The 22,234-nt window shown below is 42.8% G+C and overlaps 1 protein-coding gene and 1 long non-coding RNA gene across 4 annotated transcripts in view; one reads left to right on the forward strand and one right to left on the reverse strand.

The window, feature by feature from the left end:
• Positions 1–13,313, reverse strand: part of EGLN1 (egl-9 family hypoxia inducible factor 1) — a 57,857-nt gene extending 44,544 nt beyond the window's left edge. For all 3 annotated transcript variants that reach the window (XM_044386069.3, XM_026504178.4, XM_044386070.3), the window contains exon 1: positions 12,030–13,313. In XM_044386069.3, coding sequence (XP_044242004.1) covers positions 12,030–12,932 — 903 coding nt within the window. In that variant the 5' untranslated portion in view covers positions 12,933–13,313. The remainder of the gene's footprint in view (positions 1–12,029) is intronic.
• Positions 13,314–13,953: 640 nt separating this feature from the next.
• Positions 13,954–22,234, forward strand: part of LOC130543002 (uncharacterized) — a 57,220-nt gene continuing 48,939 nt past the window's right edge. The window contains exons 1-2 of the long non-coding RNA XR_008957973.1: positions 13,954–14,044; positions 16,301–16,393. This is a non-coding gene — a long non-coding RNA (uncharacterized LOC130543002). The remainder of the gene's footprint in view (positions 14,045–16,300; positions 16,394–22,234) is intronic.

Below are 22,234 nucleotides of genomic sequence, written 5' to 3' on the forward strand. Positions count from 1 at the left end.
CAAAAACCCTCACAGACTTTCATAAAGCGTAGTTTTAGAAATTAGATGGAAATAAGGAGAAGCAGGCTGAGGTACTGGGCAGGGCGGCTGAGTACGATTCACTGAGTGTTAATATATGAAAAATAAAAACCATGAAGCACAACGAAAGGTGCTTTGTGTAAGATGGAATACTATAAAACAGTCCCCATGCCCTTACAACTTTTTGGAGAAGATACCTCAGGAATAAAAGGTATACAAAGTTTTAGAGAAAAAAGAGATTTCATGGAGGTACAGACTTTAAGGAGATATTTGGGAATGGGATTTAAGCTCAATCTTAAAGAATGTGTAAGATTTAAATTGCTGGAGCAGGGGTGTGGGAGTCACAAACCAGTCAAAGAATTCACAGATGTTTTGGGAGGAGAAGGACAGCAACAAGAAAACAGTCTGGCAGAAACAGTGGTTGTTTTTCCAAGAGGAGCAGCAAGTAAGAACGGACAGATGGTGTGGGCCTAAGCAGCTGCTGAGCATTCGGTGCCTAAGAATCAACTTGTACCCTTATAAATAAAACTCAGGAAGGTGTTTGAGTAAGATCTTTATAAACGTTGGTAAATGTATGTAAGATGGATAGAAATGGTACATAGAAAAAAGTGAATTAAGTAAAAAATAGTAATACTGTGAAACAACTGGGGTATAAAGTGATCAAAATCTCAATCGGAGTAGCACAGTGGAAATTCAAATGTTCAAAATCAAAATTCAAATTCCTGGATGCCTGATGCAAGGAGCATTGCACAACACAGATAAGATGGGTCCTATCCTCAAGTGGCTCACAATTAGTAGAGGAAACCCACCAATGTAGAAAGTGTTCTATCAATGCTAAGAAGTGTCACAGCAACAGACAGGATAGAAATGTAATTCTGCTTAGAGGCACTGCAGCAAGAATCAGAATTAGAGAAACCTCCTTACCACCTTTCCACACAGAAAGCGCAAGGGAAATGCACTGAGGCAGAAAGCAAACACAGGTTCAGGGAACCCGCAAGGTTCCAGTGCCTGGAGAAGAAAATATATAAGAAATGAAATGTTTTTTGTTTTGTTTTGTTTTAAGTCTGCATAGCATATGAAGACTTTGGGGGAAACAAATATTTTCAAGCAGGACAATGATACGATCTGTGTTTTGGAAATGTAACACCAGGATAGAATGGACTGGAAAGGAAAGATACAAAAAAGAAAATAGGCTTTTATAATAATCTAGACAGGAGAAGATGGGTCTCAACAGGAAAGTGTAAATGGGAACAGGAACAAGACACAGAGAGGAAATAATTTTTAAATGAGTACAATTTCCATATTGATAAAAGGTATGTTCTTTTAAAACACTGTGTTCTTTTCAGACATGGAGACTTTCAATGGACTTCCTCCACTGGAAACGGACCGAGGTGCTGGAAGTCTCCATCTAAATAACTGCCTCCAAGAGACCTTTCTTGGCTTGCAGGCCAACTTAGGCCCCCTCTGACGTGCTCCTGTGGGATCCTGTTCATCTCAGCAACCCGCCACGCACGGGACTACAGGCTCAAGGCTATCTTCCGCTCCAGAATGGCATAGAGAATCACCTTGGCTTGGGTGCTGTGGGACTACCAGTGCCCAGCACTGGCCCTGGCATGTACTGGGTACACCGTAAACAGTTAAAAAAATAAATGCAGTGCACAGATAGGATCAATTTTAAACCTGCTCCCTCCTCTCCCCACCAACCTTCATCCCCTCAGCAGGGAACCTGGAGGGAACTTCAGTCTTGATCATGCTAAGTTGGCAGTACTTCCAGAACATTCAGGTGGAGATATCCGTTAGTCCTCTACAGATGCCAGAGTAAGGCACAGATCAAGGAGCTCCGACAAACCCTAATAGCTGAAGTCATGGCTGTCCTCTCTTCATCCTCCTACTGTTACTATGATAGTTACAGCTAATATTAAATGAGCACTAACTGATTGTCTGCTGAGCATTTCTCATGCATTATCCCATCCACCAGCAAACAAACCTTATTCAATTAGGTGCTATTAACTCCTGTTATACCAATGAGGAAACTGATGCTTTGTTAGAAAATTTGCCTAAAATCAGAGCACAAGTAAGTAGCTAAACAAGGGTCTGAACAGAGGCAAACTAGCTTACAAACCTGTGCGTCCCAAGCACATCATGGTATCAGCCAGGGAGAAAAAGTGTTGACTAGAACAAAGAGAGAAGACAAAGCACAGACCATTAATAACAGCAACATTTAAGGGGCAGACGCTGCAAAGGAAGAAACAACTCAAGAAATGGCATTCACTCTCCTGGGTAATTCCTTCCCCTTGAATGTGGAATCAATCTAGTGACTTGCTGCTAACAAAAGAATACAGTACAGGTGACAGATGTCTCTTCTGTGGTTAGGTTGCAAAAGCCAGGGACTTCAGTCCTGCTAGGGCATCTCTGGCTTGCATACTTTCATGAAGAGAGCTGCTGTGTTGGAGAGGCCTACATGGCAAGGAACTGAGGTCCTCAGTCCAACAACCCATGAGAAAATGAATGCTGCCAACAGCCAGAATAAGCCTGGAAGCACACACCCCATTCAAGCCCTGGGAGGAGACCACAGACCCTGGCCAACATGTTAAGGGAGAGTGAAGGAGAGGATGAAGCTCGGCTGTGCCCAGACTTGAAGTCACTATGGTTTGGGATATTTTGTTATGTAGCAATAGATAACTAATACAAGTGGAGAAGAAAAGTCTAGACATCTAGATGTTTCAAAGTTCTTCCTACCTGTGGCTTCTGACAGTGAGGAGAAAGTTAAGAACTGAGCTTCAAGAAAAAACTACAGTTAGAAGTTGCAAAAAGAGGGGCACCTGGGTGGCTCAGTTGGTTAAGCGTCTGTCTTTGGCTCAGGTCATGATCCCAGGGTCCTGGGATCGAATCCTGCATCGGGCTCCCTGCTCCACACCTGGGTGCTTCAGTTTATTAAGCATCCAACTCCTGGTTTTGGCTCAGGTCGTGACCTCAGGGTTGTGAGATCAGCTGAATGGGCTCCCACTCAGCAGGGAGCCTACTTGAGATTCTTTCCTCCTCCTTCTTTGCTCCTCCCTCCCCATCTGCACACACTCTCTCTCAAACAAAATTGCTTTTTTTAAAAGATTTTACTTATTTGAGAGAGGGAGAAGCAGACTCCCCGCTGAGCAGTGAGCCCAACACAGGGCTCAATCCCAGGGCTCTGGGACAATGACCTGAGCCAAAGGCAGATGCTTAATTCACTGAGCCACCCAGGTGCCCCTCAAATAAATAAAATCTTAAAAAAAAAAAAAAAGTAATTTTTAAGGGGTGCCTCAGTGGCTCAGTCAGTTAAGCATCCCACTGTTGATCTTAGCTCAGGTCTTGATCTCAGGGTCATGAGTTCAAACTCCATGTTGGGCTCCACACTGGGCATGGAGCCTACTTAAATAAATAAACAAATAAATAAAAATTAAAAATAAAAATTTTAAAAGTAATTTTTAAGACATCTATTTCAGATATAGTGCTAAGAAGTCAGTGGAAGACATAACAGAAGGTAACAAATGCCTAGAGCTAGAATGAAGGATACTTGTACAACAAAATATAGACTCAGAACTTCTAGTTTCCATTCATAGACGAGAGTTGAGTACCAATACTGAGAAAAAAATTCAGATGCATGGTTAATCTCTGAAGACTCCAAAATTCTGATTGGACCTTTTCAATTAATTGGCTCGATTTGATGTTTCCTATCTAAGTTTTATCATACAAAATTCAGTCTTAAATTGAAATTGCTTGAATTAAGTTGAGAACGTAGATTCCTGGATTCTATGGCTCATGTTTGACTTTTCAGGTTTAAATTTATTTATTTATTTTTAAGATTTTATTTATTTATTTGACAGAGATGACGCGAGCACACAAACAGGGGAGTGGGAGAAGCAGGCTCTCCATTGGGCAGAGAGCCCAATGCGGGGCTTGATCCCAGGACCCTGGGACCATAACCTGAGCCAAAGGCACACACTCAACCAACTGAGCCACCCAGGCCCCCTCTCAGGTTTAAATTTTTTAAAAAACCATTTCATACACTATAACCTAATGTTTATCCATACTTCTATTTGAAGTCAAAAGCAAGGCTTCCTATCCTTCAAAGTCCTGGATACAATATTCTAATTTTAACACTATTAGTTCCCATTTAATAGTTGGTACTTCTATTTCCAATTCTAGTATCAGGCTCCACAGCAAAGGGATGAGAACTATTTCTCTGGCACTTTTTTCAGACCACTGAATATGGAGCCTAAGCTATCCTAAACTTATCCCCTCTTTACTTACTACTATAGGAAGCTATAACATCGTCCCATGTACATGTCGATGGGATTATTTAATTTTTAAATTTTATTTATGTATTACTATTATTATCATTATTATTTTTAAAGTAGCTCCAGGCTCAACATGGAGCCCAACACAGGGCTTGAACTCAGGATCCTGAGATCAAAACCTGAGCTAAGATCAAGAGTCAGAGGCTTAACTGACTGAACCACCCAGGCGCCCCTCAATGGGATTATTTTCAGTATTTTATATTTATTCTACCTCTTCTCAATTTTCTAGTTTTATTTTCAACAGTATATTTAAATGAAGTGTTTTATTTCTGACTTTGACATTGAATCTAAATCTATTTGTCTCTCACATCCATTCAATTTTCTCCAATGTTTGCCTAAAATTTCAGAATCTGTGCAATTCTTTTTACATGATTTGTATCTATAAGCCACCTTAAGTGAGCAATTCATGCAAGACAGCAGAGCCACACTTGCTGACAGCACCAGAAATGCTGTAGTAATTCCCGCAGGCAGTCCCCGTGGCAGGGCTGATGAGAGCACAGTGTGCAAAGAAGCCATGAAGCCTCTGGAGAAGAAAGGTTGGAACGTAAGGTCAACAACAGTAGCAGCAAGCACAGCCAGTCTGAAGGCATGTGCAAAGGAAGAGCAGAGAATTTTTTTCTGTAGCTTTGGCTACAAAGTGTCAACCACCTGCTATAAATAGAAATCGAAAAAGTGGGGCAAGAAAGGCAGAAGAGTTAGGGCAAGACAAAATAATCATTATTTCCTTCCAATTACCCGAGCGAAAAACCTTGGAGTCATTCTTGACTCCTTCCTATCTTTCAGACCTCACATCAAATCCATCAGCAAATCTGACTCTACTTTTAAAATAGACCCAGAATCCAACTCATTTTCACCATCTCTGCAGTTACTCCCCGTTGCCTAGGATAAAACCCACAGTTCTTGCCACAGCTTACAAGGCAAAAATCCTATATGATGTGATCTTACTTCCTAACCCCCCACTTCACGGATCACATCTCTTACCATGCTCCCTCCTTAAATCTCTCCTGTAACCACAGTGGCCTCCTTCTTGCTGTTTTCTTTTTCTTTTTTTTTTAAAGATCTTATTTATTTATTTAACAGAGAGACAGCCAGCGAGAGAGGAAACACAAGCAGGGGGAGTGGGAGAGAAAGAAGCAGGCTCCCAGTGAGGAGCCCGATGTGGGGCTCGATCCCAGGACTCTGGGATCACGCCCTGAGCCGAAGGCAGACGCTTAAGGACTGAGCCACCCAGGCGCCCCCTTCTTGCTGTTTTCTGAACCATCCAGCACATTCCATGTCAGGGCCATTTATTTGCTATGCAGTATCTTCACTTGGGACGTTCTTCTTGCATGTATCCACACAACCCAGGTCCTCACTTCATTCAAGTTCTACTTAAATATCATCTTAGTGCTTTACTGATCCTGAGAGAGTATCCCCTGGTCACTCTTTGTTTATTTTTTGCCTTAATATTTGCCACCTAACATGTTATATATTTACTTACACATTTGTTTAGTGACTGTTTCTCCCCACCTCAAGTAGAATTTAAGCCCCATGAGAACGAGGGCTTTTCGGTGTTGTCGTTGTTCAGGCATTCCTAACTCCTGCAACAGGGAAGTCCTCACTTCATATTTGGTGAATGAACAAATGAATGAAAAGATTATCAAAACAGGACTCAGAGAATACAACAAGGGGAACCAAGAGTACATACATTTCGCTCTGGCAAAGAAATGGGGTTTGGAACATTGAATAAAGAAAATGAATATTCCAAATTCATGAAAATTTTATAGTGGCCTCAATGAGCAGAGGCTACAGATACTACCCAAGCTCTTTGCAAACAGAACTGTGAGTGGGTTCTGGGAAAATGTGATAATGTACAAAACATTCCAATAAAGGTGGCAGAACAGTTCAGCATTTGGACTAGGAAATACAAGTGTGAAAACAACTATTTTAAGGGAAGGTTTTGGTTAACCATCTGTCAGTTTCCTGTTTGTTTGCTGTTTTATTTTTTTTAGAACAGAAAGGTTTTAGCTGGAATAACAGTCAAAGACAAGCTATGAATATGGCTCATAAATGACATGAATGCCATTCCATAGTTAAGACAGTATTTCAAGTGCAGAAACAAGGGCATAATGGGAAAGAAGGTAGAATGTGAGCACAGAAGAAAAAGGCAGGCACAGTAGTAAACTGCATCTATGAAAACCATCTAAGCATCTGGTCAAACGAAAGGAAGACTGAAACATTTGGTGTCACTTTAAAGGCCTAAAGCAAAAAATTAAATAAAAACTAAGCTGATAACATCTATCCAAAGGCATACCAGAAAGGCACAGGCTTCAGAAAACATTGGAGAAGATGAACAAAGATAGGTTTGCAGCCTGACAGTGGGGAAAAAAAGGAAAAGGGAGAATGAAATGTGTAAAACAGAAATGCAGGGTAGAAAGAGTTCCTACTAAGGAAATGAGAGAGGGAAGGCCTGCTTCAAGAAAATGGCTTAATGTTGGAGGAAAGAAAAGAAGGTGAATAAAGAACATCTAGGGAAATTAGGAAGGAATTAACTAAAGGAGGAGAATTTATTTACTTGTCAGAGAGAGAGAGAGAGCACACGTACACACACACAAGCAGGAGGAGCGGCAGCAGAGGGAGAAGCAGGCTCCCTGCTGAGCAAGGAGCCTGATGCAGGACTTGATCCCAGGACCCTGGGATCATGACCTGAGCTGAAGGCAGGCACTTAACCAACTGAGCCACCTAGACTGAGCCACCCCAGTGTCCCTAAAGGAGGAAAATTGAAACTAGAATGTCAGATAACCCAAAGTGTACAATGATAGGAATAAAAGGGAGAAGAAAAAGGAAGATATAAATGTTCAAGCAAACCTCAAAAATGGCAAAAAAATATAACAAAATTAGTTAAGTAGGAATTTGTCATTTTTACATGAGATGCAGCATGAAGTTGCAGATATAAGAATCAATTGAATCAAACATCAGTCAGTTTTGTCAGTAAGGAACTCTATGTCCTTGAACAAGTCACTTAACCTCTCTAGGATTTACCCTCTCTGCTTAAAAAGAAATGTATGTGTTGGGGGAAGGAGTGGTCAGGTCAAAAATGGGTGATCATTCTCAGTCTTTATTCCCTCTAGCTTACAAGGCAGGAAAAGCACATAACTCACAGAAAGATTCAGAAAAACAGGAAAATTTTAAGATAAGTAGAGTAATAGTTAACAACAGTTTAACACTGGGCTTTACAATTTAGAAAGTGCTTTTATACGCATAATTATATGTACTCCTCACAGCAAGCCTGCGAGACAGAAAAGGCAACCATGATTTAACACCACTGTACGAATGGAGTCACTGGAGCTCAGAAATATTAAGGAACTCGCTCAAGGACACAGAAGCAGTGGCAGATCCAGGATCCCGGCCAGATGGACCAGCAGCACAGAGTCAGTCCAGCATCCTTCCACGTTCAGATGCCGTCCTCCCATGTGACTAAGGTCTTGTGGGGTATTTTTGTGGCTTACTAGGTAACAGATGGGTGAAGAGATAGAAACATCCAACAAACACAAACACTTTTAAATTTAAAGTAAAATTCTTTACTAGTTAAAGGAGTTACCTTACATGTGAACTACATATAAACTAATTCACTATACAAAATGTTTTCCTATGAAGTTGAACTTGGTTCAGTCACAACTTGCGAAGACTGCTTTTTCGGTCCGCACATGTCTCTTTTAAACTGTAAAGCACGATGAGAAACTGTTATTACTGCACTTGCAATGTTGTCGACCTTTTCACATACGGAATAACGGACTTTGATCTTTAAGACTGATAGAGCTATTAAAACATTAAACAAGCTGCTCCCCCTTGTACATGGTGGATGCCAAGAGTACAGATAAAGTGGCAGAAGTGGACTGAGAAGGAAGTTTTGTTTGGTTTTGTTTGTAACATCTAAAAGGACTGTCACCACATCTCTATAGTAGTGATAATAAAGCCAACAGGATTTTCCTCATCCTATTCTTTGCTCTGAAAGCCATTATCAGCTAGAGCCGCCTAATGGCGACACCAACAAAAAATTTTAGGAATATAATCTGCTTATTAGTCTCAACCCATTTTAACACTGCTTTTCTTTACATACATTTGAACTGAACAGAGTAAGTTTTGGATGAATTCCAAAAAATATGTATATGATTCTGGTATTTCTACTCTAACAGGCAAATCGTTTCCTTCAGAGTAGCTGAGAAGCTCCAACTGAACAGTTCAGCATTTTCCCGTGATCCCCGCTCGCCTGCCCCTGTTCTTTCTCTCCCCAAGTAAAGCCACCTGTGATTTCTTAGAGCCCACACGACACCACTCTTCACAAATCAGCTGACCATGATTTCTTCCTACTGAGCACCACTGCCAGCTGAAGGGTGTGAGAAAGGAAAAAGGATCAAAGGTCAGTTTAAGGGCAAAAGAGGGGAAACTCCCGAAAAAAGGACCAGAGAAAGTGAGAACTGAAGCTGTTACATCAGTGTCCTTGTGCATTACTTCATCCTTCCCCCGCGGTTCCTCTTTTAAAGGAGCTGGACAAACAGTGGGTCAGATAAGCATGTCTGAAGTGGAACCTTGGGGGAAATCAAAGCCTAACACTGAATGAGCCACAGCCAATTATACATCATCTGATTATCAGGCCCTCATACACACAGACCACTGAGAAAAGATGATAAAAATAAAAAAGGATATTTGAGTCTTGTTCAGAAAACTTCTATTTTAAGTCTTGGTATGCTGCATGATTTCATACAAGTGCATGACTTGTAAACTTTCTAAACTATGAACAGGAAAAATACATCAACAAATTACCTATTTTACAGTGTTGCTGTGAAAATCTAAGTGAGAAAAACACTACACATTTGGGGCAAGTAACTTTTTATTACTACAGTGTTGTAAAGAATAACAAAATTCTTAACTGAAGATCCTCTCTTCAATCCCATATAGTATCATACCATACTCTGCCTCTCTTTAAAAGTTATACAGAAATGAGCATGATTCAAATGGGTAACTACAAAGTGGCTTTTCAGATGCTGAAATAAACATCTGAAATAAACACTGTGTAGTCATCTACTAAAAGGTCTGTAGAGGCCAACCATAAAGTACAGTTATTCACATACAAGGCGAATGCTATCACCATCAATAAAATATATCAAATTTTAGTCCCAGTAGTATGCTAAGTAATCTACAGCTCATTTAATAGCCTACCTATATGCAGTACAGTAGAAAAAGCCTGGGGCTTGGTATCTGAATGACCTAAATTTGAATCCCATTGAAGTTAGTGTAAGTGGTAGTCCTTAGCCAAGTCTGAAATATCCTCAAATATAAATTAGGAATACTCCTACCTACACTTCATAAGATTAAGATTATTGTGATCATGTCTGTATTGGGCATATTCTGGTGCCTAGCCCACTGTGGTTGCTCAATATATGGTGGCTAGTAATCCCACTGCCTTCCCATTCCCCCAAAGCAAGATCTTCAGGTTTTTTAGGAATACTAAAATTACGTGATTAAACACAATTAACAAAAGTTTTCTCAACCAAATACAATGAAAGGGATTCCCTAAAATTATTCACAGATTCTCAAATCATGTGCTGAAAATTAATACAAGCATAAGATAAATCTAGAGTTTAAAATCTGTCCTTCCGGGGTGCCTGGGTGGCTCAGTTGGTTAAGCGTCTGACTCTTGGTTTCGGCTCAGGTCATGATCTCAGGGTCGTGGGATGGAACCCGTCAGACTCCGCAAGGAGTCTGCTTGAGATTCTCCGCCCCCCCCGCCCCTCCCCTCCTGTGCGTGCAGGCTCTCTTTCTCTCAAATAAATAAATCTCTTAAAAAAAAAAACACTAAATAAAATATGTATGCTAAAGTGATTTACAACCTCGACTACCGTTCCCTTCAGCCACTGGGATGCCTGATTGAAGAGGTGCCTATTTTCTAACAAACTTCCCTTGAGAAGCAACTACTCTGAGAGCTAGGCTGACTACTGTCCCATCCCTGAGGACAAAGGGCGGGGGGCAGGAGAGGACTTAACTTGGAAAGCTAAATTAACTAAGGAAAGCAGATCAAGGAAGATTTAGGACATTAACTTCCTCACGACTTCGCCTCAAGTTTATACCTCAACTAAGGACTGATCACTCTGCATAGAGCTATGCTGATATTCCCTCAGGCTAGTTCCCTTCCTGCTCTAGAGTTCATGACTATATTAAGATTTGATCCGTGACAAAGTTTTGGGTTTTTTTTTAAAATATAAATGAATATCTTATTGAAGACTGAGACTGAGGTCTTATCAGACTCCCTTTTTTCCTTCTAGCTTAGTATTAAGCGACTGTATGTTTTTTTTTTGAAACTACATGATATTAAGACATGTGCCTTCATCCAGTAATGAGGCGGCAATATATAAATTAGACTTCCCATTGTATTTTTCCCCGCAAAATTTTCATGTTTAGAACTTTCCTCATTGCCTTATGCTCAGCCTTCAGGCAGCTTGAGAGTCACCCGTGATGACTGCCAAAATAGATGCCCTGACAACACACAAAAGAACTAGTGGGAAGAGTCAGTGTGTACGCACAAACACACACGTGATGATCTCCTAAGACAAGCTCTTAAAACAAAACTCAAAATATCAGACAGAGATTGATGGTGGAGGAGGGTGGAGCAGGGCGGCCTGGGGAGGAGCTGGATACAAAGAAAAGATTAAGACCTACGAAGCAAAATGAAAAAGAACTGGGAGAGAGTATTTAAGGAGGGGAGTCTCCTGTTTACCATAGAGAGGAGGGAAGAGGGATTAGACTGGGTACCAGCGGAAGAATCTGGGGGGAGGGTACTACAAGAGTAAAAAGAAAACAAAGAGATTCCACCAAATTGAGACTTTAGAATAAGCCCTCCCTCCTGCTCCCATTCCGTGGTGTTTTTTTTTTTGTTTTTTCCAGGAAGCTACAACACAGTTCTGTTTCAACAGAAGGATTATATTAACAAAGCAAATAAAGGAAACCTATGCTAAAAATGTAACTTACCTACACTGCAAGGTCTAAAAACGGAAATACTTCTTTCCCCGTTCTGTGGGGGATTTCAAAACAGCAGGGACAGGGAAGGGGATAGGAGCGATAGAAGAGGGAGGGGAGCAGGCAAGCTCTTCGTGAATACGAGGCGTCTCCTGACTAGGTACTTATTTTAAATTTACCTTTCCGCGGTCAGGCTGGCAGATTCTTAAACCAAACACAGCACTCCACTCTGTAAACCAGAATCTGATGAGTGGCTCCAACGGCACAGAATTTAGGGGTATATGCAAACACAAGGCAGATGCAGAACAAGCACTTGCTTTGGTACTACTCTATTACCCCCAATCGGGAGCCTAAAGCTCCAGTAAGGTTTGAACTGACAGTGCACTGGAAAAGGAAACATACCAAAAAACAGCAAAGTGAAAGGGAGGGCCTAAGTTTAGCTACAAAACCATGCAATTAGAGACGTTTGTACACGTGGGGAAATAGTGGGCACAGAGAAAGGGGCTACCTAGATAAAACACCGATCTATGGATTAGAACCGTTTCCTTATGGGGTGCTACACAAGAAGGAAATCACTTTTACACAGAGAAACCATGCTCCTCGCCCTAAGCGGCTCTTGTCGCCCGGCACGGGGCGGCCCGCCCAGTAAGGGATGTCCAGCGCAACCCCCTAGCACTCACTTACTTTCGTCCGGCCATTGATTTTGTAGTTGCCCAGCTTCCCGTTACAGTGGCGGATCAGGTCGTCCATGCTGCTCATGAGCAGCCCGATGGTTTCGCAGCCCGGCTCCTTGCCCTCGATCCAGGTGATCTTATCGCCTCGAATGTCCTTGGACGAGTCGCTCTTCTGGCTGACCAGCTGGCCGTCCGTGAACTTGCCGGTGTCGTGCAGGGCGCGCACCTCGTCGCCGATCTGCTGCCCGGTCTCCTTGCCCAGGAAGTCGTCCACCACGCAGATGCCGTGCTTGTTCATGCACGGCACGATGTACTCCAGCGCCAGCTTCAGCGCCGGCAGCGGCTTCGTCTGCCCGTTGGGCCGCAGGCCGCCGCCGTGGCTCAGCCCCTCGCCCGGCGTGCTGCTCGGCGGGTACAGGTTCGTCTTCTCCGGGTCCTCCTCCCTCGCGGGCTCCGCCTCGGCCGCCGCCGCCTGGCCCTGGCCGCCGGCAGCCGCGCGAGGCGGGGATGCGGCCGCCGCGGGGTCGACCGCGGGCTTGGCCTTTGCCTTGGCCGCGTCCCCGGCGACCCGCGGGCCCGCCTTCTCGGCGGCGGCGCCGCTGCCCCGGCGCGGCGCTGTCTTCCTGGCCTCCCTGGCCCCGGCCCCGCCGGCCCGGGGCGGCGGCGCAGAGGCGGCCGGCGCGGGGCCGGGGTGCCGGTGCTGGCCCGCTCCGTGGCCGGGGGCGCCCTCGCCGCCCTGGCACACTAGCTTGTGCTTCTTCCAGTCCTGGCGCTGGTGCTCCTTGCTGCAGTAGAAGGAGCTGCGGCAGCGGCTGCAGCGCAGCAGGTTCTCCATCTTCCCGCACAGCTCGCAGTACTGCCGGTCTCTCTCGCTCGGGCTCGGTCCGCCGGGCCCGCCGCTGTCATTAGCCATGGCGGCGGCGGCGGCGGCGGCGTTGGAGGCGGCAGCCGAGCAGGAGGGGTGGCGGCCGGAGGGCCTCGCCCGGGGACGGGGAGCGGACGAAGCGACAGAGGCCGTCACTGCGCCATGCACCCGCCACTCCCCGCCTGAGGGAGGCCGGCGCCCCGCGCCCTCGGCCCGGCCGCTGCCTCGTCCGCGGGTCCAGCCGCGCAGCGCCGCCGGCCGCCTCAGCGCCTCATCGCTGCCGCGAGCTGAGGACCCGCGGCCTACGCGGCGGACGGCGACCTCCGCTCGGGCACCCGGGCCCCGGCGCGCGAGACTGGCCGCCTTGGCCGCGGCCGCCGCCTCCTCAACGTCCGGGGCTGCCCGGCCCGGCCTGTGGAGGAGCGCAGGGCGTGCGGGCGCCACTCGCTCTGCGCGCTCTGCACGTACACCACGGCCCCGCCGCGACCCGGGCGGGCGGCGCGCGAGGGCGGAGGGGCCGAGGGGAGGGCCGAGGGGAGGGCCGAGGGGGCGGTGGCCGCGCACACGCGCTCGGGCGCGGGCGGCGCCGGGGCCGCCTCCGCTCGCCCGCACTTGGCGGGGCTGGGCCTGGGAGCCGGGTGCCGGCGCCCTGCCCCCGCCCCTCTGCGGGCTCCGCCCGGGGCGGGCCCGGGACGCGGAGGCCGGCGGGCTGCGCGGGGACGCCGAGGGGCAGGCCCGCGAGAACGGAAGGGCGGGGCCGCGCGGCCGCAGCCCGGCCCTGCGCGGCGGACGGTGCCTACACCTGCTGGGGAGAGCGCGGCCGGAGAGCGGCGCGGAGCGGGGGCCCGGAATATGGCTGCTATTTGTTTAGGACCCGCCCGGTGTGTTCTAGGCGCGCTCCAGCCTACGCTGCAAGGTGTCTCTCGCAGTCCTGGTCTTGCATAGGAGGAAACGGAAATTCAGAGAAGTAAAGTAACTTACCCAAGGTCACGCAGGACTGGGACTGAATCCAGGAATTAGGCCCTGTCAGATTCCAACGCTGCTTTTTCCATTACACCAACACAGCGTCTATTTCGAGGCCTGAAGTGGTTAAAAACAAAAATAACTATTGCCTCAGTATTCATCTAAGCCCCTATGTCCCCTTCGAGCCACATCCACAGGTACCGAAATTTTATTTAAAAAAAAAAAATCATTTCTAAGCCTTACGAAGTCTTGACGAGTGTCAAACCCTCTGAAGAAATTTTTGGCTACCAAGTTCAAGTTAATCAATGGTCATTCCAATTTCCATATTCAGAGACTTTAATTCAGACTGATGGAATTAATCCTGAGAATTGGATTTTGGCGGTCAACGAGCACTGCTACATTAACGACTTTTTAAATTTAAAAGATCTCGTATTAGTAGATCTGTGCTACGCTGATGAATACAATTGTTCGTTTTGTGGAACATAAAAACCTTATCAAAAATAAGCCAAAGATTTCTTCCGCTTGCCATTTAAGAATAAAAAGAGCTGCAACTTAGATATTCACATTTTTTATTGAACACCTGCTAATGTGGAAAATGCTGTGCTAGGCTTGCATATCATGTGAATAAATTGAAAGTAGCATTAGCCCTTGAGATGATAGGCTTTCAGACTAACAACACGAGTCGAAAGCTTAGGTCAAAGGCAGAAGAATATAAGGAATAATTATAAACCACTTTGTAGAATATTTCTTTAAAAAGTGACCTGAATCAAAAACATCACAGCTCTCCAAGTGTCACCAAGTTCTTCCATATAAATAAACAGAATCCCGGGGATCCACTCTGGTGAAAGAGGACAGGAATTCCAGTTAGCTTGGACTTTGGGAGACTGAGGTAAATGTTATACTCACAGCTTCAAATTCCAAACCAAACTAAAAGTCCAACTTTCTGGAAAGAATCAAGACCTGGATCAATCTCAGTTGTGTATCCAACTTGCCCAGAGCTTTATGAAATACAGTAAAATATTGTTTCAGACACTGCTAATTAGGCTTTTCAACAAATGTATTAGAAGCATGCTACATGCCAGACTGTCTCTGGCACACAAATGGACTAGTTCTATTATGTACACTCAGCAGGTATAACGTCCAGTGCAGGGAGCAGACATGTAAACAATGACAACCTAGAATTTGGACTAAGTCTCGTAAGAGAGGGATGGACAGGATGGGATAGGAACAAAGAAAAGGGGATTGCCAGGTCTGCCTTTTGCACTAAGCAAGATTCCAAGAAAATTAGTTAAGAAATTCTTAAAAATGTAAAGAAGCTATTCAATGGCTTAAAAAAAGCAAACTTTTAAAAACATTTTTTATATACATAAATTATATGAATTATAATTTCAATACAAGTAAAATCGAATACTTCGTAGGTCTCCTTTTGCTGGAGTAATTATAAATGATTCTTAACTATTCTCAAGGTCAGGAACTTGACTGGAGAGCACTCATTTCACAAACACTTGATTCTTCTAAATTTAATGATTTGTAGGTACTAAAAGTAGTCCAAAAATTTTGTTAAAAATTACTATTTAGGTCTATGGTGTGCAAACAAGTGTATTTACCTCTCTGTATGCTCTATTCATTGTATTTTCATTGATAACTAGTTAAAAGAACAGACGCTCATATCAAAACCTTCATTAGCTTTCCTTTTGTTCCAACTGAGTACACAAAATCACAAACTGAATGTGTATACTTTGAAAATACTTAATCAGTCAAATACGACGCTTCCAAAATTTTCATGAACAGAGCAGTCAAATATAAAATATTATCTCAAATATCTCCAAAGATACACAATTTCTCAATTTTCAGTTATTCAGGCTCAATAATCTGTGAACTAATTCCAAGTTACTGAGGTTTCACCAAACTGTCTGCTGGCCATGCAACAGCCAATGAGAAGTTCACCAACAAGATTCTGGAACTCTCCCAGCATTGTAGCAGTGGCCATGTACTCATGTTATAGAGAAGATTTACATTGTCATGTAGGGACTTACCTTATAAACACTTATATGGTGCTAACTATTGTGTCAGACTCTCTTCTAAGCATTTTACAAATACTCATTTAATCCTCATGAAAACACTATGAGGTGGGTACTATTATTATGCCCATTTACAGAGGGTGAAACAAGAGTGAGGCAATGAATGAATGTCCCTCCCAGTTCTCAGGATTATATGATAAATAGCATTAGGAGTGTTACCTAATACTCTGGGGAGAACAAAGGCTTGTAGCCTCCCAAAGCCAGGAATTATTACGAGTTCCCCCCCCCCCCCCCGCCCCCAGCCTAATCCAGATCAACTGTTCTAGAAACCAAAGAATGAATTAAAGTAAAAGTGCTGTCATCTCCATACCATACTGGCTTGGGCCAAAGCTAACCCACCACCTATCTGACTTCCCTTTGCTCTTCTGGCAGTGTTCGCGTAAACTGTAAAGCAGCAACGACCAAAAACTGACAAGAGACTTATTAAGACTGAGGCAAAGCTGAGAGTAAGTACACCGGACAGAGGTAAGTGAGGAAATGAATTTACAAATGGCTGTGTTGACTCTTGAGGAAAGCCCAAGGAACAACTTACCTTCAAGGGACTAGTCCCATTTCTCCTTTAAAAGTATGTTAAAAATTCACAAGAGAGTATCTTTGCTGTTCAGGAAATAAAAATCAAACATCTGATCGCTAACCAATGACCTCTTGTTTCCCCATCTATGACGATCTTGTTTTAATACGTTACAGAGAACAGAAAAATCACAAGTATAACATAGGCATCCCACCAAGATAAACAGGAAGACGATCTTTGAGTTCTGGGAAAGCAACTAAAATTCTGAGCCATTTTCTAACTATAGTATTGGGACATACACAAGTAGGTGTTGTTGGGAAATAGCACCTGCTCTTTTCTGTACTGGGGGTTCTGCCAGATGTACACATAAGCTGTGTGCTTCCCCACGTACGTGGAGCCAGCTTTGCTGTCTACTAAGGTTTCTTTAGAAAGTAAGATATTTCAAAAGACTTTTTAGGTATTCCAGAAAATCTGTCGCCCAACTTTATCAGCTTATGGTTTAAAACTTACCAATCCAGTTAAAAAGTGATCATCTCCTCTCAAGAAATAGAACCTAAAACTTTGAACGATTTCTCACTGTAGTGAATTTTTTTATTACTCACAAACATGGGATACTATATGTTATATGTTAATGTAATTACACAATGAGGGCTTTTTTTTTTTTTCCCTAACAAACATTACTTAACGTTGAACTGACTTTTGGTGTATTCCCAGTAAGTGACTTATACCAGTCCAGGCCGGAGACAGCTGAATAATTTTTTCCATACCATTGTTTGGTGTGAAATAAATGTAAACATACATAAAAATAGAGATAATCATATAATCAACCTCAACCCTGATTAGTTCAATAATTATCAACATTTTTACAGCCTAGTCCTGCCCCCATTTTGCCTTTTTTAAAAATTATTTTTTTACTGAGATATAATTGACATAGAACCTTGTATTTGTTTTAGGTGTACAACATAAGGATTTAACACATGTATGTATCATGAAGTGATCACCACAATAAGTCTAGTTAACATCAATCACCTCACATGGTTACAATCTTTTTTCTTGTGATAAGAACTTTTAATATCTACTCTCTTAGCAACTTTCAAATATACAACACAGTATTGTTAACTGTAATCACCACACAATCCATTAGATCCCCACGACTTATTTATCTTTTAAATGGAAGCTTGTACCTTTTGACCACCTTTACCCATTTTGCCCACCCCACCAACCCCCACCTCTGGAACCACTAATCTGTTCTCTGCATCTATGAGCTTAGTGGGTTTTTTAAAATTTAGATGCCCACATATAAGTGATATCATACAATATTTGTCTTTCTCTGTCTGAATTATTTCACTTAGCATAATGCAGTCAAGATCCATCCATATTGTCACACATGGCACAATTTCCTTCTTTTCTATGGCTGAATAATATTCCACCACATATATATATGTGTGTGTATATATCTATCTATCTCACAACTATACAGATATGTGTATCTCACAACTTCTTGATCCATTCATCCATTAATAGACACTTAGATTGCTTCCATATCCTGGCCTTTGTAAATAATGCTGCAATGAACATGGAATGAATATATCTTTTTGAGTTAATGTTTTTGTTTTCTTTGGATAAATACCTAGAAGTTGAATTGCTGGATCATATGGTAGTTCTATTTTTAATTATTTGAGGAAGCTCTATACTGTTTTCTATAGTGGCTGGACCAATTTACCTTTCTACCAACAGTGTATAAGGGTTCCCTTTTCTCCACAACCCTGCCAACACTTATTATTTCTTTTCTTTTCTAAATTAGCTATTCTAACAATTGTGAGGTGGTATCTCATTGATTTGCATTTCTCTGATGATTAGTGATGTTGAACCACATTTTTATGTACCTGTTGGCCATCTGTGTGTCTTCTTTGAGAAAACACCAATTCAGATTTTCTGCCAATTTTTAAATCGGATTCTTTTGTGCCCTTGCATTGTATGAGTTCTTTATAATCTTGTAGATTAATCCCTAATTGGATATATGATTTTAAAATATTTTCTGCCATTCAGTAGGTTACCTTTTCATTTTGTTGATGACTTCCTTTGCTGTGCAAAAACTTTTTATTTTGATGTCGTTCCACTTATTTTTGTTTTTGTTGCCTTTGCTTTTGGTTATCACCAAGTTATCACCAAGACCAATGTCAAGGAGCTGACTGCCTATGTTTTCTTCAAAGTATTTTACGGTTCCAGGTCTTATATTCAAGTCTTTAATTCATTTTAAGTTAATTTTTGTGTATACTGTAAGATAGCAGTACAGTTTTATTCTTTTGCATGTGGCTGTCAATTTTTCCAACACCATTTATTGAAGAGGCTGTCCTTTCCCCAATGTATATTCTTGGCTTCTGTGTTGTAAATTAATTGACCATATATATGTGGGTTTATCTTTGTGCTCTCAATTCTGTTCTAGTGATCTTTTTTTTAAATGCTAATATCATACTATTTTGATTACTATAGCTTTGTGATATTCTTTGAAATCAGGGAGCAGAAATTTCTATTTCTTCATGATTCAGTCCTGGTAAGTGGTCTGTTACTAGGGATTTATTCATTTCTTCTAGGTTGTCCAATTTGTTGGCATATAATTCATAGTGGTCTCCGAATTTGTCCCTTTTTTTGGCTGAAGTATCATAAAGCATATCCCAACTTCAATATGCGTGTCTAATAAGGACTTTTTTTTTTTTTTAAGATTTTAGTTGTTTATTTGACAGAGAGAGAGAGAGAGAGAAAGAGAGTGAGCACAAGCATGGGAAGCGGGAAAGGGAGAAGCAGGCTCCCCACTGAGTAGGGAGCCTGATGCAGGGCTCAATCCCAGGACCCTGGGATTGTGACCCAAGCCACAGGCAGACACTTAACTGACTGAGCCACCCAGGTGCCCCTAATAAGGACTTTAAATAAAACCGTATACACAATGCCATTATCACACTTACAACATTAAGGAAATCTCAAGGGATGCCCAGGTGGGTCAGATGGTTGAGCATCTGCCTTCGGCTTAGGTTGTGATCCCAGCGTCCTGGGATCAAGTCCCGCATGGGGCTGATTGCTCAGCGGGGAGCCTACTTCTCCCTCTGACTGCTGCTCCCCCTGCTTGTGCTCTCTCTCTCTGACAAATAAATAGATAAAATCTTTTTTTTATTATGTTCAGATAGCCACTGTATAGTACATCATTAGTTCTTGATGTAGTGTTCAATGATTCATTAGTTACATATAACACGCAGTACACATCACAACACGTGCCCTCCCTAATACCTATCGCCCTGTTACCCCATCCCCCCACCCTTTTCCCCTCTGAAACCCTCAGTTTGTTTCTCAGGGTCCATAGTCTCTCATGGTTCATCTCCCTCTCTGATTTCTCCCCTTTCAGATTTACCTCCCTTCCCCTATGGTCCTCCGTGCTATTGCTTATGTTCCACATATGAGTGAAACCATGTGATAATTGTCTTTCTCTGCTTGACTTACTTCACTTAGCATAATCCCCTCTAGTTCTTTTTTTTTATAATAATATTTTTTTATTATATTATGTTAGTCACCATACAGTACATCCTTGGTTTTTGATGTAAAGTTCCATGATTCATTAGTTGCATATAACACCCAGTGCACCATGCAATACGTGCCCTCCTTACTACCCATCACCAGCCTATCCCATTCCCCCACCCTCTCCCCTCTGAAGCCCTCAGTTTGTTTCTCAGAGTCCATAGTCTCTCATGCTTCATTCCCCCTTCTGATTAAAGAAAGGGAAGGTAATCAGAAGGTAATCCCTTCTAGTTCTATCCATGTCGGTGCAAATGGTGGGTATTCATCCTTTCTGATGGCTGAACAATATTCCATTGTATATATTAACCACATCTCTTTATCCATTCATCTGTTGAAGGGTATCTCCTTCCACAGTTTGGCTATTGTGGACATTGCTGCTATGAACATTGGGGTGCAGGTGCCCCTTCTTTTCACTACATCTGTATCTTTGGGGTAAATACCTAGTAGTACAATTGCTGGGTCATAGGGTAGCTCTATTTTTTTTTTTTTAAAGATTTATTTATTTATTTGACAGAGAGAGACAGCCAGCGAGAGAGGGAACACAAGCAGGGGGAGTGGGAGAGGAAGAAGCAGGCTTCTCCTAGAGGAGAAGCCTGATGTGGTACTCGATCCCAGATTGCTGGGATCACGCCCTGAGCCGAAGGCAGACGCTTAACGACTGCGCCACCCAGGCACCCCATGGGTAGCTCTATTTTTAACGTCTTGAGGAACCTCCATACTGTTTTCCAGAATAGCTATAACAACTTGCATTCCCACCAACAGTGTAAGAGGGTTCCCCTTTCTCCACATCCTCGCCAACATTTGTCGTTTCCTGTTTTGTTAATTTTTGCATTCCAGCTGGTGTAAGGTGGTATCTCATTCTGGTTTTGTTTTTTTTTAAAGATTTTATTTATTTATTTGACAGAGATAGAGACAACCAGCGAGAGAGGGAACACAAGCAGGGGGAGTGGGAGAGGAAGAAGCAGGCTCCTAGCAGAGGAGCCTGATGTGGGGCTCGATTCCATAATGCCGGGATCACGCCCTGAGCCGAAGGCAGACGCTTAACTGCTGTGCCACCCAGGCACCCCTCATTATGGTTTTGATTTGTATTTCCCTGATGCCTAATGATATTGAGCATTTTTTCATGTGTCTGTTTGCCATTTGTATGTCGTCTTTGGAGAAGTGTCTGTTCATGTCTTCTGCCCATTTTTTGACTGAATTATTTGTTTTTTGAGTGTTGAGTTTGAGAAGTTCTTTATAGATCTTGGATATCAGCCCTTTATCTGAAATGTCATTTGCAAATATCTTCTCCCATTCTGTGGGTTGCCTCTTAGTTTTGTTGACAGTTTCCTTTGCTGTGCAGAAGCTTTTTATCTTGATGAACTCCCAAACGTTCACTTTTGCTTTTGTTTCCCTTGCCTTTGGAGACTTGTCTTGAAAGAAGTTGCTGTGGCCAATGTCGAAGAGGTTACTGCCTACATTCTCCTCTAGGATTTTGATGGATTCCTGTCTCACATAGAGGTCGTTCATCCATTTTGAGTTTATCTTTGTGTATGGTGTAAGGGAATGGTCCAGTCTCATTCTTCTATATGTAGCTGTCCAGTTTTCCCAGCACCACTTATTGAAGAGACTGTCTTTTTTCCATTGGATATTTTTTCCTGATTTGTCAAAGATTAGTTGACCATAGAGTTGAGGGTCCATATCTGGGCTCTCTATTCTGTTCCATTGGTCTATGTATCTGTTTTAGTGCCCATACCATGCTGTCTTGGTGATCACAGCTTTGTAATATAGCTTGAAGTCAGGCAGCATGATGCCCCAGCTTTGTTTTTATTTTTCATCATTCCCTTGGTGATTCAGGGTCTTTTCTGGTTCCATACAAATTTTAGGATTGTTTGTTCCAGCTCTTTGAAAAATTCCAATAGTATTTTAATCGGGATGGCATTGAAAGTATAATTGCTCTGGACAGGATAGACATTTTATTCTTCCAATAGACATATGTTCTCCCAATCCATAAACATGGAATGTTTTTCCATCTTTTTGTGTTCTTAAAAAAAATCTCGATACTATCCATCATCCATCAAGTATTACATTTTTTCTGATTGTCTCAAAGATTCGCTTTACATTTGCTTTATTCTTCAAGATCTAAACAAGGTTCATACATTGCACTTGGTTAAGTCCCTTTTACTCAGTTTTACTAGTACCCTGCCCTTTTTCTCATACATTGATTTACTGGAGAAATGACTATAACA

The sequence above is a fragment of the Ursus arctos genome, unplaced genomic scaffold, assembly GCF_023065955.2.
Source record: "Ursus arctos isolate Adak ecotype North America unplaced genomic scaffold, UrsArc2.0 scaffold_7, whole genome shotgun sequence".
NCBI lineage: Eukaryota > Metazoa > Chordata > Mammalia > Carnivora > Ursidae > Ursus > Ursus arctos.